This window comes from Pavona decussata, unplaced genomic scaffold, assembly GCF_977016875.1.
Source record: "Pavona decussata unplaced genomic scaffold, jaPavDecu1.1 SCAFFOLD_276, whole genome shotgun sequence".
NCBI lineage: Eukaryota > Metazoa > Cnidaria > Anthozoa > Scleractinia > Agariciidae > Pavona > Pavona decussata.
In genome coordinates, this window is record NW_028145678.1 from 1 (window position 1) to 14,940 (window position 14,940).

The following is a 14,940-nucleotide window of genomic DNA, read 5'->3' on the forward strand; positions in this document are numbered from 1 at the left end:
GTTAAAGAGCACTTTTACTCGTGTGATCGTCGGAAAACATGAACGTATTTTCCCCTCTCTGGTAATTCACGTGCTCGAGGTTCACTTAAGGTATATGTGAGTATAAAAATGCTGCAGGGAGTGCAAGTATAATACACAGTAACAAAAATTTATGCTTGCGATGAGTCAGCTTTGTTGAAGACAGATGTAGCTTCGCAAAATGTCGTATTCAAATGTTAGTTGTGATGTTTATTTTCTGTAGCAATCAATATGCATTATTTTCTCACGGCTTTAGGAAGTTTATACAATAAAGAATTGAAAAAATGTCACTTGTGAAATGTTCGTGGCTAGTCTGACGCGGCGTTTCGTCTCGGCCAAGAGACTCTTCAGAGACCTTTAGAATTTGTAGGCAAACTCGTTGAGCATCGCGCTCAAAGTCCCGTTCGCAAATTCAAGATGTTAGCAGTCTGGCCCTCTATCGCAGAAAGATTCCCAACCGCACGTACACGAGTTGAAATTTATACAATAAAGAATTGAAAAAATGTCACTTGTGAAATGTTCGTGGCTAGTCTGACGCGGCGTTTCGTCTCGGCCAAGAGACTCTTCAGAGACCTTTAGAATTTGTAGGCAAACTCGTTGAGCATCGCGCTCAAAGTCCCATTCGCAAATTCAAGATGTTAGCAGTCTGGCCCTCTATCGCAGAAGGATTCCCAACCGCACGTACACGAGTTGAAATTTATACAATAAAGAATTGAAAAAATGTCACTTGTGAAATGTTCGTGGCTAGTCTGACGCGGCGTTTCGTCTCGGCCAAGAGACTCTTCAGAGACCTTTAGAATTTGTAGGCAAACTCGTTGAGCATCGCGCTCAAAGTCCCGTTCGCAAATTCAAGATGTTAGCAGTCTGGCCCTCTATCGCAGAAGGATTCCCAACCGCACGTACACGAGTTGAAATTTATACAATAAAGAATTGAAAAAATGTCACTTGTGAAATGTTCGTGGCTAGTCTGACGCGCATTTTTTCAATTCTTTATTGTATAAATTTCAACTCGTGTACGTGCGGTTGGGAATCCTTCTGCGATAGAGGGCCAGACTGCTAACATCTTGAATTTGCGAACGGGACTTTGAGCGCGATGCTCAACGAGTTTCCCTACAAATTCTAAAGGTCTCTGAAGAGTCTCTTGGCCGAGACGAAACGCCGCGTCAGACTAGCCACGAACATTTCACAAGTGACACTTTAGGAAGTTATTAACAAAATACGAGACGTATTTGCAACATAAATAGAATATGATGATCTTTCTGTTTGCTTTGGTCGGTCGCTTGCTTGATTATACGCATGCAAAATTGTAGACAATCATTACCATTGGACTAAGTGATTTTAGGTGACATGACATATGCTAATTCTAGTGGGTACCTTTTCTGGTGGGTTGTTATTCGATTTTCTTTTTTCCTTCTAAGTGATATTTTGATTGGTTTTCAGCTATCATCTTGGTCAAACTACCTGTCATTACCGGACGTAAGTATAAGCTTGTACTCATTAGACATTACATCAGTGTACTTTGTAATTAAATTTACCTTAAAGCTTAGTGTTGGGTAATTCAGATAGTGTATTTAGTCCCACATATAGCAGCTAAAAAACTGAATTTTGTGTGGTTCATGATACCTACTACAACGGCGTCTGAAAAAATAACGAATTAAAACAGAAGTATTCCCCTTCATGGCCAAATCAAATTATTTACAAAGAATCTTAAAGAGGGGGGGGGGGGGGGGGTATATCAGATTGATATTTTTTGGTATGCATTAGCAAATAGACACCCAAGCCTAACGTGATACTTACCGTGGAAAGTTGAACGTTGAATACTGCTTTTTAACTCCGATTTTCTGTATAAACTAAAGGCCACCAGTTCATCTGCTTCGTTTGAACATGTAGATGAGCTTTCCCAACCAATTTTAAATAAAATCTCCAGGCTTAGGCATTGGTGTACTTCGGTAAGCAAGGTTTCTTAGTCGCATTTTCAACAGCTTTCCTGGAGGTGTGAGCGAATCAGACATCGACCAAAAAAAGCAGTACCTTGCTATAATGAAGTCTAGCTAAACGTATTCGTTCGGATTCTAGTAAATCTCTAATACTCTACGCTTTTGTGACATTTTTGTGCTCTGCTTATATGTTTAACAGAGTGTGGTGGTAGCGTAAGGAACATTGACTTGGCATACGGCCAAAATGGTGTAATCCGCAGTCCTAACTACCCTTACAGTTACGGAAGCCACGAGAATTGCAAATGGCTTATAAGAGCACCCTATCGTCAGAAAGTACTCATCTACTTCACATCACTTGATTTGAGGGCCTGCTGCAGTTGTGATTATGTGCAAATCTACGACGGAAGTAACTATTTTGGCAGAGTTTTGACCAAAGGATGTAACAGTTCCTTTCCTCCACCGGTACATTCTTCCGACAGAAACATCTATATGGAATTTAGATCTGATTGGACGCAGCAGGGACAAGGATTTGAAGCACATTACGAAACACTTCGGAAAGTTTCAGGTTGGTGAAAAAGTCTAGTTGTATTTCTATTGAATAAACGAGGAAACTCTAAACCTTGGTTACTTTTGGCCAGTTCATAAGTCACTAATTCTTTCAAAGGTCCTACAGACTGTTTGGTTGGTATTTAGAATTATCATCTTTTTCCCTCAAAAAGTAGACATTACTTGCATGTTTGAAACCCTGGTGTTTCAACATAAATAACTATAATGTTTTGCAAATTGTGCATTGAAGGACTTTTAACCTTGAGGGCCGACAACCGTAATATTAATATTTCCTAACAACTTTGACCAACTCACCCCTCTGGAAGTAATTTACAATTCTCTCTGTGATGGGGGGATGGATATTTTAGGGAACAACACATTTTAGATCCTGCTAGACATGTAGGACAGTTTTCACGTTGAGTTTTTGATTATTTTTTTCCACAAATTATCTTGTACATGGCCTAAAACCAAGGAAACCAGGCGGCATCATGGATGAAGTCTTCACCTTACACAATAATAAAACAATCCTTTAAGGTTATATTATCATCTCTTTTGTTGAAACATAATCACAAAAAGGATGACCATATTTAACAGTGCTATAAAATTACCACACACTTTTTTCAAATGGAAATTTGTATATAACACACTTTTCAAAGGCACAAGACCCTTATTTCTCTGTTTCGTCGCTGGCACTTCTGCACGTGTTGAGGTTGTTGGTCAGTGGAGATATTTGGCTTTCAAATAAGACAATTTTAGGCCGTTTCTGAAAATGACGAAAATAACTCTTTATCCAAGAGGCGTGGACCTTAACAAAACAAAGAACCTCTTAACAATAATAATAATAATAATAATAATAATAATAATAATAATAATTTTTTTAATAATAATAATTATAATAATACTTAACAATTATTCCATGAGCGTGCGTTGGATATGAGATGGTTAACTGGCAATGAGGCGCGAAGCGCCGAGTTGGCTATAACTAATCTCATATCCAACAAGCGCGAATGGAATAATTGTTTTATTAAATTCTCCGCGTTTGGACATTGCTGTTAAAGTTTACTGAATTTTTTTTATTTTATGAAAAAATTTCTTTCAAATTTAAACGACCGGATGTTGAGGCAACCTCCGACCAAAGCGCGCGAAACCTAATGATCACATGACACGCGCAGCGCTTTGCAAACGGAGTTGAATGAAAAATCGAAAGCGAAGAAAATCGGACACAGTCGGACGACTAAAATTCAAGAAACGTTTAAATGTACGAATTATAACCTTTCTGAGACTAGCATTCACGTGCTTTTGAAGTTCCAGCTCATCGAGAAGCGTAATAGTTGAGCACATTTGAGCAAATGTTTTGCTGTGTAGTGCCGAGCGAAGAAAGAGATCAGGGCAATGACGACTTTTTTCATGCTGAACTGAATTCCTCGCGGACGATTTAAAACGCTTCAGGCAAGTCCAAGTGTACGAGGTACAACCTCACTGAGACAAGCATTCAGTGCAAGTTTTTAAACTTCAAGCTTATTTGAGAAGCGTAAGAGCTGTGCACATTAGTGCAAATGTTTTGCTGAGTGGTGCCGAGCGACGGAAACGAACATTATGGCCGCCGCTCGTACGGATTTCATAGATGAACCATCTTAAGTCCTCGTAAATTCGTAAAAACATAAAGGCAGGCATGAAGCTCTTCCTAAGAAATTTCTTCGATTGGCTTTAACCTCTCACTGCCAGGATTTGCAAGCCACCTTAAAATTTTTGAAGGTAACCGGTTGTTATTGTTGTTGTTATGTGATCTAAAAAATCGTAAAATCTTGCAATTTTTCTGATTTGAAAGGAAACTTCAGAGATACGTAGCATTAAATAGTGTCATACCGAACTTTGTTGCTTTTATTGTTGTTATATTGAGATGGCATTGTTTGGTATTTCTTTCTTTTCCTTTTTTTTTTCTACATTTTTCCGAAGAAACTTTCGCTTCCCGCCGAAAAAAAAATTAGCTTAGCGACACCTGGGGCTTTCATTTTCCATATAAGGTCAAACTACGGTATACGAGCTGATAACCAAGACTTAGTAAACCAATCAGAACGCTAGAAATGCAATATCCGAGGCTGAGAATTTAATAATTATTATTATTATGGGCAGTAAAACTATCTGTATGCACAGTATAAGAAAGCACCACAGGGCGCGTAGCGTAATCTGTGAGCCAAGCGAAACTTAAAATATCACGTGAATAAATCAATAAAATTATATACATATATAAAAAAAATATAATATATATAAAAATCTATAAAAGTCATTATTATTATTTTATTATTATTATTATTATTATTATTATTATTATTATTATTATTATTATTATTATTATAATGCACAGTAAAACTATCTGTATGCACAGTATAAGAAGCACCACAGGGCGCGTAGCGTAGCCTGTGAGCCAAGCGAAACTTAAAATATCACGTACATAAATCAATAAAATATATATACATATATGAAAAATATAAAATATATAAAAATATATAAAAGCCATAGTCTGAAAATATAAATTATATAAAAATATCTAAAAGTCATAGTTTATATAAAAATGTATAAAAGTCATAGCTGGTCTATTCATGGCTGGTCTATCACTTGGTATAATAAAACATCATGTTACTACTTTGAAATTTCTTGCAATGTTCAGCGTCGCCGATAAAACCGCCTTCTGCATTTTCTCTAGGACTTGAGTAGTCTTCCGCCCAACCAGTGATCGCACACTAATCTCTGTCTCTTCCGACCAGCCGCCTAGCACATCCATGATAATGTTATACTGGTGCACCTCATATCCTTTATATTGCTCCTTCAGTTCCCACCTCAACGGACCATACTTCATGGTTTTCTCCTCGCTCTTCTTCTCTCGATTACTAATCCATGGACAACTCATCTCTATGGTCATGACTTTCTTGCTCTCATGATTCACAACCCTCGCATCGACCTGGTTGGCTCGCACCTCCTGATGATCTGCATACACAGGGACATCCCACCACCCTTCTACTTGTTCTGACTTGTACACCGGCTTTGGCATCACTGGCGAGTGCCATGGTGGTACTTCGTCAAGAAGATCTTGGTCACGTAGGAGCTCGTAGAACAGGACTTTTAAAGCCATGTTACGTCTGAACAAATACTTGTTCTGAGCTAGTGCAGAACACCCGGCCAGAATGTGCGGGACACTTTCACATAGCCTTCACTTCACATCCCCGGGACAACTCGTGTTTGTCTTCTTACTAGAGTATAGCTTTGTGGGCAAAAGTTGCTCGTACAGTTCAAAGACACCAGCAATAGTGTGCGAGGGGCATGATCTCCATTTATTCAGCCAACTGAAACACTCATTCTTGCACAGCTGTAAATCAGACTTCCTCTCATTCAGCAACTTTCCCTGCCATTCTAGTCCACGTACTTCCTTCTCAAACTTCTTCTCCACACATTCTTTCAATACTTCCTTGACTCGGTACGATGGGATGATCCCCCCGTTGCTCATAGCACCTACAGGAGCTGGGTGATCAAGGTGTAAGTTGACGCCCAGATCCTCCGCAAACTTTGCAGCATTATTATTATTATTATTATTATCATTTTTATTATTATTATTATTATTATTATTATTATTGTTGTTGTTGTTGTTGTTGTTGTTGTTGTTATTATTATTATTATTAGTATTGTTATTATTATTATTATTATTATTATTATTATTATTATTATTATTATTATTATTATTATTATTAAATAGTCAGGAGGCTCCTTTTACCGTGCATGGTGGTATCATAGTTAATTGGTATTCAGGGAGGGTCTGAATTTAAATAGCACGTTGTAATATTCCCGTTCCACGAATCTTTTTGTCTGACTGTTCAAGTAAGATAGGTAATTGATATGCCAAAATGCCTTTTTTCAAGGGTTCCCCTATAACTCCCAAAGAATATTGTTTTTGGACATGTTATGGACTTGTGGTACTCAGCCTTTGTACCAAGTTTGAGCCAAATCGGTGATTTGTAGTATTTTTTACCTCCTGCCTTGTGTCATGTTTAGATAGCACCGAAATAATTTCGGCGGAAAACTCGCATTGAGTGGACATTAAAGGAATTTGTACCGGCTTACTACTGGTGAGTCATTACTGGCCAGCGGAACCCTAGGGTCCACCTTCCGAGGATAACCATGAGTAATTTGCTTAGTCTTTTACACAACATTTCTTGGTCGTCACTCAACGCTCCAACCAAGAATGGCTGCGCAGAGGACCATAAGTTACTATAGAGATAACTAGTTTTCTAAATCTGTCTTGTGGATTGGTTCTGCTGTTGCTACAACGTATTAATTACAATGAAACTCTGATGCACATAATGATAATATTTTTTGGCACTTCAAAGAATTCTAAACATCAACGGACATAGTGCCTCTCTCAAAAGGGGTACGCTAAAAGTTGCTTAAAAGATCTTACACTATCTTAATGTAGATATTTTTAGGGTTATTTTCTCGGGAAGAAAAAAATCAAATAAAACAAAATAAAAAAATAAATAAACAAGGATAGGGAAATGGGTGTAGTATAATGTAAAATAAATCTTAATAACATTAAAATTTGAGCTACGCATCGAAATCGAGAGAGACAACTGTCAATAGTTTTAGGAATAAGCTTAGAGGGGTACTTTTAGACAAATTTAAGAGGGAGGAATGATATCCTAATGATTTGCAATTGTAACTTTAAATAATTTGTATATGTTTTTATTTTTATCCTTTTCTTTGTAATTGGCACTGAAAAGCCCCTTTGGGGAAGTGGTAAACGTATGTAAACGTATGTATAAACGTATGTATGTATGTATGTATGTATGTATGTATGTACAACTAAACCGTCCAAATAGCTTAATGAATGAAAGAACAGCCATGACTGTGAGTGAACAACAAACAGACAATAGAGTCATGCTAGTCTGTGCGTTGGTATGGCACGGACGCGAACAGCCGCATGAGAGATCTTCGGCAAAATAGGCCCACTCTTAGACAAAGCAAACAGACAACTGAAACTGCATCCTATCCACTCAACAGACCGCAAAGCAAACGAACAAAATTGACAACCTCTCATGGACTAATTGGATGGAAGGATGGATGGATGGATATCTGTATTTAAACACAGCATTTTATTAAATTGTAATACAAGAAATGTTAAAATTTGGTTTAGATAAAATCCGTATATAGATTAGTTAAACTTTTACACTACTTAAGAAACTACGAGCTATTTGGACGATTTGTTGACGGCAATAGTGAAAATAACTTCAGTTTACTCTTAGATCTATCCAGGGATTTTTCTTCCTTAAGAGCTTTTGGAAGATTGTTCCAAACTTTTGCCCCCGTAAATGCAAAAGTATATTCGAAATAGTTAGTTTTATTTTTAGGGAGCTCAAAGTTCATCTTAGAACAACGTAATCCGTAATCGCTTAGTGAACTAGTACGAGTAAACATGTCAGACAAATATGACGGCGTCCGTCCATTGATGGATGGACAGCGACACAATGATCGTGTCACCATGAACGAGCACCAAGATGGCCTGAGGTATGGCATGAATGAGAACAGCCGGATGAAGGGTATGCCACCAGAGTATATGTTGATTGAGACATCCTATGGTGGCCACTTTGTGGGATTTCCAGACTGGAATAATGTATTCAAACTACATCTAATGTAGAGCCAAGACAAGGAAATGGAGGATTATTTTGCATCTGAAAAACATGATCAAACGATGACAAGTGAAATGAATCAAAACGTCATCTTTGTGTACTGCTGATTTCTTCTTTTGTAGGAAGAAGGCCTTTTTTTAAGTTTAAATCTTAAAGCGTGTGTTGACTGGAAACCAAAAGTAGGCCCTGGAGCGGTAATCAAATAAATCAAGAAGGATCCAAGTTAAAATTTAGCAAGACCTCAGTGTTTTCAGGATTATTAATCAATATGAGACTTGAATCAGTAAGTAACTAATTAATTTTTCTTGCCCTGTTCTATTTTAGCCACAACTGTTAAAGCCGCTGCCATTGCCGTTCCCCTTGTTGTCGGAGTTGTCCTTTTTGGGATTATCTTTGCTGTCATCAACCTCACTAAGATAACCCGCTCTCCAGGGCCCGCTGGAATATCATCTGCAAATCAACCTTCTGCACAGCCTCTGTCACAAAGGATCGAACCGACGGCGCCTTTTGTTATCCGAGAGCAGTATCCACCTTATTCTACGGCGCAATCGTTATCCCCCAATACAGTCCCTAATCCACTTACACCTGCGACGGGTTACTCACAAGGTTTGACCAACATGTCACTGGAAGGTGATAGTGAACAAATGTAAGGATACCTGCGATGGTCGCTTACGTTTTGATCGACGATAGCAACGGCAACAAAAACATCATTAGATAAAAACTTTGACAATAGCATTTGTAGCAAAAATGAAAAGGTGATCAACCTCAAAACGGCTAGTAAGTGAGAATACACGAGGTACAGGACAGTGACCCCACATGTAGGGAGGCTGTCATATTTAGGACGAAAACTGCTATGGCTTAATAAAACCTTGGTCTAATCTTGTCTAGAAAGAAAGGTAAAACATTAAAGAAATAATTACTTGTTATTCCATATTCAGTTTGTCAGGATTGTATTTAAGGCTGGCTACCTAACGACCGATTTACCAAACCAAGGTTTCTAACGTAGATCTGAGTATTTAAAATTTATAGTTTCGCAGCGCTTTGGTATCAAGATGATAAAGGATGATGACTTACGTTTTCTGGTCTTTTCAATCTAATTTTGAAAGGTAGATTTTCATATTCCATAGTAAATAAATTTGAAGCCATTTTTACGCGCATAAAATTATCATGGTTCAAGGAAGTGTAGTCAATAACTTGTTATAGTTCAAGTGCATTCAATCATGAGTGCCCTTGGATAGCTAAATACCGCTCATTTTCAGTCTCTTACACTGTGGAGATTTCAACTTTGTCGTAAGCCGTAAGTCTACAGTTCTTCGTAGGTATTAAAAAACCTGTATGATGATAGAGTTGATTTACAACAACAACAACTAGTTCTCAATAAAGAGTAAAAGTGAACTGCTCGTGATAAAGAGTTGTTCGTAGTATACAGGGGCGTGGCTACCTGTACGCACGTGCGGACGTGCGTATAAGAAAAGTTTGTCAAATATTAAAAAAAATACAGCTGTAAAACAAAAAAAATCCTCCAAAAACGTTTCAATATAGATAACATTTGTAGGCTCCCACCATTTCAGAATAAATAATTATTTTTATTTCTAGCCTCGCGATACAGATAAGACCAAGTAATTTAAATGCTCAGGTCCGTGGAAACGATTTGGGGAAGTGAACGAGCGGGCAGGGGTGGGGGGGGGATTTCACATATTGTGCGTACCTGTGAGTGTCCGTGAGACAAGATTTCACTGTTTTGCCATCATCATATTAGCTCTCAACATTTTCAGTTGGAAGGTAGTGGTGGTGGTAAACGTATTCCAGGGTTATCCTTTCCCAGACATTTCTGTCTAGTCCTAGATATAATATTGTGCCCGCTGACATACAAAGTGAAGGCAACAAGATCTAATCGCAGTTGTGTTATGTTCTCGTTAGCACACTCAGGAAACTGAACATTACCTACAGAGAGCAGATTCTTAAATAGCCAAAATAAACTCCCGGTACTTTTTTTTGTTATTGACCACTCTTGTGATGGAGCATCCTATTAAAAGATTGTTATTATTACTTGTTCGGTTTCACTGGCGAGGGAGCGTTTATCCTTTGAAAAACAATTGAAGGTATTCACAATAAAATTGTTTAGCTAATTATTAAATATGAAGGAATACCACGCCAGGAAGCAACAGAGCGTAATCCATGTGAAGCCGAGGACTGGTTAAAAGAGAACGTTTCGAATTTGGGTGGACACGTTCCGATTAAATAAGCTCTCCAAGTAGAGTGTATCAAGAAGATGCAGGTTTTTTCGTTATCTTTTCTTTTGTATCATCGCTTTTTGAAGTGACGCTTATTAGAGAGAGGCACAGAATACCTAATTTAGGGACTGTGCAATAATTAGACGGAAGGGGAGGGGGGGACAATATAAACTGATATCTCAGTAGAGGGGGAAATGTCTATCAGTTTAGGCAAAGGAGGGGGTGACGTCTAGCTTTCATTCCCAAACTTACTAGTAATATCGATTCAACGGTAAACCTCTACTACTAAATATAAACTAGTAATAAAGATTAGGAAGTGCGTTCGATGATCTCGATCCCAGGCTCTCTCTCCTTTTCCAAGTTGGTGGTGATGTCATCCGCGCCTGCAAAATCTGCGGGAGACGCCAGATAGGTGTCCCGAGATCCATTCATTCACTGAATAAACACGTGTTGTCCCGTACAATCTCGAATCCAATCTGTATTAGGAATTCATTTTTAAAATAACAAATTAACACAATCTTTAATGTTTTTGCAGTTTTTGTTTTCTGGAACTGTAACTTGTATGAACAAAACACAACTCAGATGTCATCGATAATTTAACAAGCGATACTGCTAAGTGCCAGAATCATGAGTCTACAAAGCTTAGTCAACGTAGCTGTTCATAAAAAATAAGACAATCAATTAAAGCAAATGACACAATCGGACACCAACCCACGGCCTGGTCAGTACCTTACGCATGCGCACAGCCCGGGTAATATGGTGGTGCTGGTACTTGCCAGTCTGTGGGTTGGTGTTCATGCTTGGTGTCCTGAGCCGTATGCTTTAGGGGTTCGAGCATTTCCAAGGAAGTCGGATAAGGACGAGAACGAGCTGCTACGCCTCGAGAAAAGGGCCTTATCTATAATAACTTCATGGGGGCGCGAAGTTCCACAGCAGTTGGGCATAAGACCTATGTTAGATCATTATGAGCTTTTGTGCCAGAAGCGTTTCAACACCATACTAGACGAGCCATGCCACAAGCGTAGAGCAATCCTTCCACCATTGCATGATGATTCACGTTGTAACCCTAGGAAACAACACCATTTTAATACGCCACGGCTTCGTACTGATAGAGCTAGGAATACATTTAGTAAGGCGAGGAAATTTAACTTGAAATTTAGCTAAACTTTATCTGGGCTGTAGTTTCTAGTTTCTAGTTTCTAGTTTTAGTTTAATATATGTATCTTTGATGAGACATATTTACATTTTCCTATTTTTTCTATTATTTCTGTAATTAAGTTAAATTTTAAATACTTGTAAATAATTACGTAATTCAGCCTTTAGAAGTGATTTTTAAATAAACTATATAACTAAGGGGCGGGACGTAAAGAACTTTCCACGGATTACTATCCACCGTCTGTTGACGTTTCTTCAACTCTCCTTTCAGTTTCCAAAACAGACAGGACCGTGTCGACATTTTAGTGAGAATAAAATCTCCGCTTCTATCGCATCATCCTCCAATTACGGATTATAACCTGGTGAACATTCACCCTCTTGATCACGGCGTATAACTGAATCTGTAACCAGTTACAAAAATGCCTGTAACTACACACGGTGTATAACTCCAGCTGTAACAAGTTACAGAATATAATCTCATGTCAACTCGTCCCCATGACTACACACGGCGTTTAACTACATCTGTAACAAGTTACAGAACGTAACCCGGGCATAACTATCCGCCCTTGCCTACACACGGCGTAACAAAGAACAGAATTTAACCTGGTGGCAAAGCACCCCCGTGACTACACACGGCGTATAACTCCATCTGTAATAAATAACAGATTATTTCGTACATACTGAGATTTACAGATAGAATTGATCCGTTGAAAGCCTGGTTCGGAAATTCTCGCAGCCAATGACAACAGCGAAACGACTTTCTCACACGTGGGAAACTTGTTTCGTTCAATCAGAATGTGGCTGTCAAAATGCATCAACATTTCCAATGAACGTGATAGCTTTGGCGTAACTTTGTCGATGGCGCCAACCTCTTTTACGGCTCTAAATTTCTCGCTCGCCGGGATTTCTAGACGAGTTTAAAACATTTTGATAAACAACTACTGGTGGCTGAATGTTCTGGCAGTAGGTTCAAACCTTTGGATAAACCCATCGAACAATATATTACCGACCAAGAAAACAAAAACACTCGAGCAAAAACGCAGCGGGATGTGAAGCTACTTACTGCATTTCTGCTGGAGAAAAACGAACGAAGAAAAATTGAAAAAAATTCAACCAGAAGAGCCCAACCGCTACGTTAGTGAATTCATTGTTAGTGTGAAAAAAAAAGATGGCCAAGACTATGAACCATCAAGCCTTCGAGGGTTGTTTTCAAGTTTCAACCGGTATTTAAAAGAACGCAAGTTCTATGCGAGTATCATCGAAGACGTTGTGTTTGATCAAGAAAGAAAATGCCTGGAAGCTCGCAGCAGACAACTTAAAAAAGAAGGAAAAGGGAATAAACGCTACGCAGCTGAAGCTTTGACTGATATGGAGAAAAACTTTCTTTGCGAAAAGAATTTACTCGGAATCTCAAATGCCGAAGCTTTGCTAAATACAGTGTGGCTTTTTAATTCGGTGCATTTTGGCTTGAGAGGCTGTGAAGAACGTCGGCAGATGACTTGGGGCGACGTGCAACTTCACATGGAAGCTGACGGAACTGAATACTTAGAGTATTCTGAACGGCAAACGAAAACTAGGACGGGAGCTGAACCTCGTAATGTTAGAGCTGTTAAACCGAAGGCTTTCGCAGCACCAAACAGTCCACCTGAAAGAGATTGAGTTGCTGTTTACAAGATTTATTCCGAAAAGCGACCTGGCGCGATGAATAAACCTGATGCGTCATACTATCTCGGAATAAATTGCACAAAAAGTCCTTCGTCAAATAAACCGTGAACTGTTTGAAATGCAGTAAGAAGTTTGATGAGACCATGGCGGAAAAGTATGAAATGCAGTAAGAAGTTTGATGAGACCATGGCGGAAAAGTAGGCCTTTCAAGTAAACGATCGACAAACCACAGCGCTAGAAAACGCATGATACAAAACCTAAACGACAGCCACATAACTTTTAGTCACATAATGCAGCTCTCAGGCCACAAAGCATTAACAATTAAAGCCACACATCTCAGCAATAGCAAAAAAGCATGTCAAGAATATTGAGTGCGATTTCGACTGAATCTGCTGCAAAACTTCATCGGACATTGGCCTAAGAGAGTGAAGCTGAAACTCTGTCTTATAGTTTTCAGTCATCCAGCAGTCCTACAATGCATGAAGCAACTGTATTTAGCGGAGCAGTCTTTCATGGAGGACACTTTAACATTTCCATAAACACAGTAAATTAGCCACCTAATGCAACCTCGTCAACAAGAAAGCACACCTTCAAGCGTGTTAAACGTATTTTAGATTCTTCGGATGAAGATAGCCCTCTCTTGCAATAGAAGTGTTCAACGTGGCTTGATATCCTCAGTTCTTATTCGTAAACTTTATTGGTGTACTTGTTGTGTGAAAATTCTTGATATTCTGATTATTCCAAAACCGATTAGAATGACTTTAAGACACGAAAATTATCTTAGGAATTTTTAATTTCCCAACCATTTTGCTGTTGTTGTTTTCATTTTTGAAATAACGTGATATTTTCGTGTACTTCCATTTAGTGTACTTTCATGATAACAATAAAACACTTGAGAGCTGTGTCAACATGTGTACCAAACCTGTTCAGTGCGGAAAATCTCAGTATGTATAAGATAAACAAATTACAGCCTGGAAAGTGCTTTGTACGGTGTTTACGCACTCGTTAGTTTGTATTAGAAATCTCACTCGTTCGATTTCTGATACGTCAACAACTCGTGCGTAAACACCGTACGCGCGCACTTTCCATGAGGTAATCTAAGTATATACATAACCTGGCGACAAAGCACTACGTGACTACACACAGCGTATAACTCCATCTGTAACAAGTAACATGATATAACCTGGCGACAAAGCACCCCTCTGACTACACACGACGTACAACTCCACCTGAAACCAGAATATAACATGAAAGAAAGACAGCAGGGAATATTCATACTAAGTGAATCAGCCTTATTTTCACATAGGATACGTGATAACCACTACGCTACAGGCGAACCTACAGTGAGAATAAGCTGTGCTATTTCGTCCGCTGGTTGTTTCTTATTTATTTTTGGTAGGCATGGGGTGTTGGTTTTCATTTTCCGTCTGGGGTAAGGAGGTAAACCCCTATTTTTCATCATCTTTTCCCATTTCTCAACCCCCCTCTCGATAAATTATTGCAAAGTCCCTTGGCGGAGCGTTTCAGCCTATAATTCAGTCAAAGCATTTCTCGTCTGTTTTTCTTACTTTTAAACTCCAACAAGGTTAATATATATATTTAGCCAAGCCTAAACGCGGAGCTCCAATTTCTTTAATAGCATTTTTAAAAATCTGCTTAGCGTATGAACGAAATAACCAGTTCCTCATTCTTTCTGCAGTTATATATATT

The 14,940-nt window shown here is 38.6% G+C and overlaps 2 protein-coding genes and 1 pseudogene across 2 annotated transcripts; 2 read left to right on the forward strand and 1 right to left on the reverse strand.

The window, feature by feature from the left end:
• Window positions 1-1,371: 1,371 nt before the first annotated feature.
• LOC146455383 (uncharacterized) lies at window positions 1,372-9,571 on the forward strand. Its single transcript, XM_085094360.1, has 3 exons — window positions 1,372-1,494; window positions 2,155-2,520; window positions 8,501-9,571. Exons 2-3 carry the CDS (start codon window positions 2,445-2,447, stop codon window positions 8,824-8,826), a joined length of 402 nt encoding a protein of 133 aa, XP_084950486.1. The 5' UTR covers window positions 1,372-1,494; window positions 2,155-2,444; the 3' UTR covers window positions 8,827-9,571.
• Window positions 2,527-5,672, reverse strand: LOC146455384 (uncharacterized). The gene has a single exon (XM_085094358.1). The coding sequence runs from the start codon at window positions 5,629-5,631 to the stop codon at window positions 5,134-5,136; it is 498 nt and encodes a 165-aa protein (XP_084950484.1). The 5' UTR covers window positions 5,632-5,672; the 3' UTR covers window positions 2,527-5,133.
• Window positions 9,572-11,166: 1,595 nt separating the features above from the next.
• On the forward strand, window positions 11,167-13,651 carry LOC146455385 (uncharacterized; annotated as a pseudogene).
• Window positions 13,652-14,940: the final 1,289 nt, after the last annotated feature.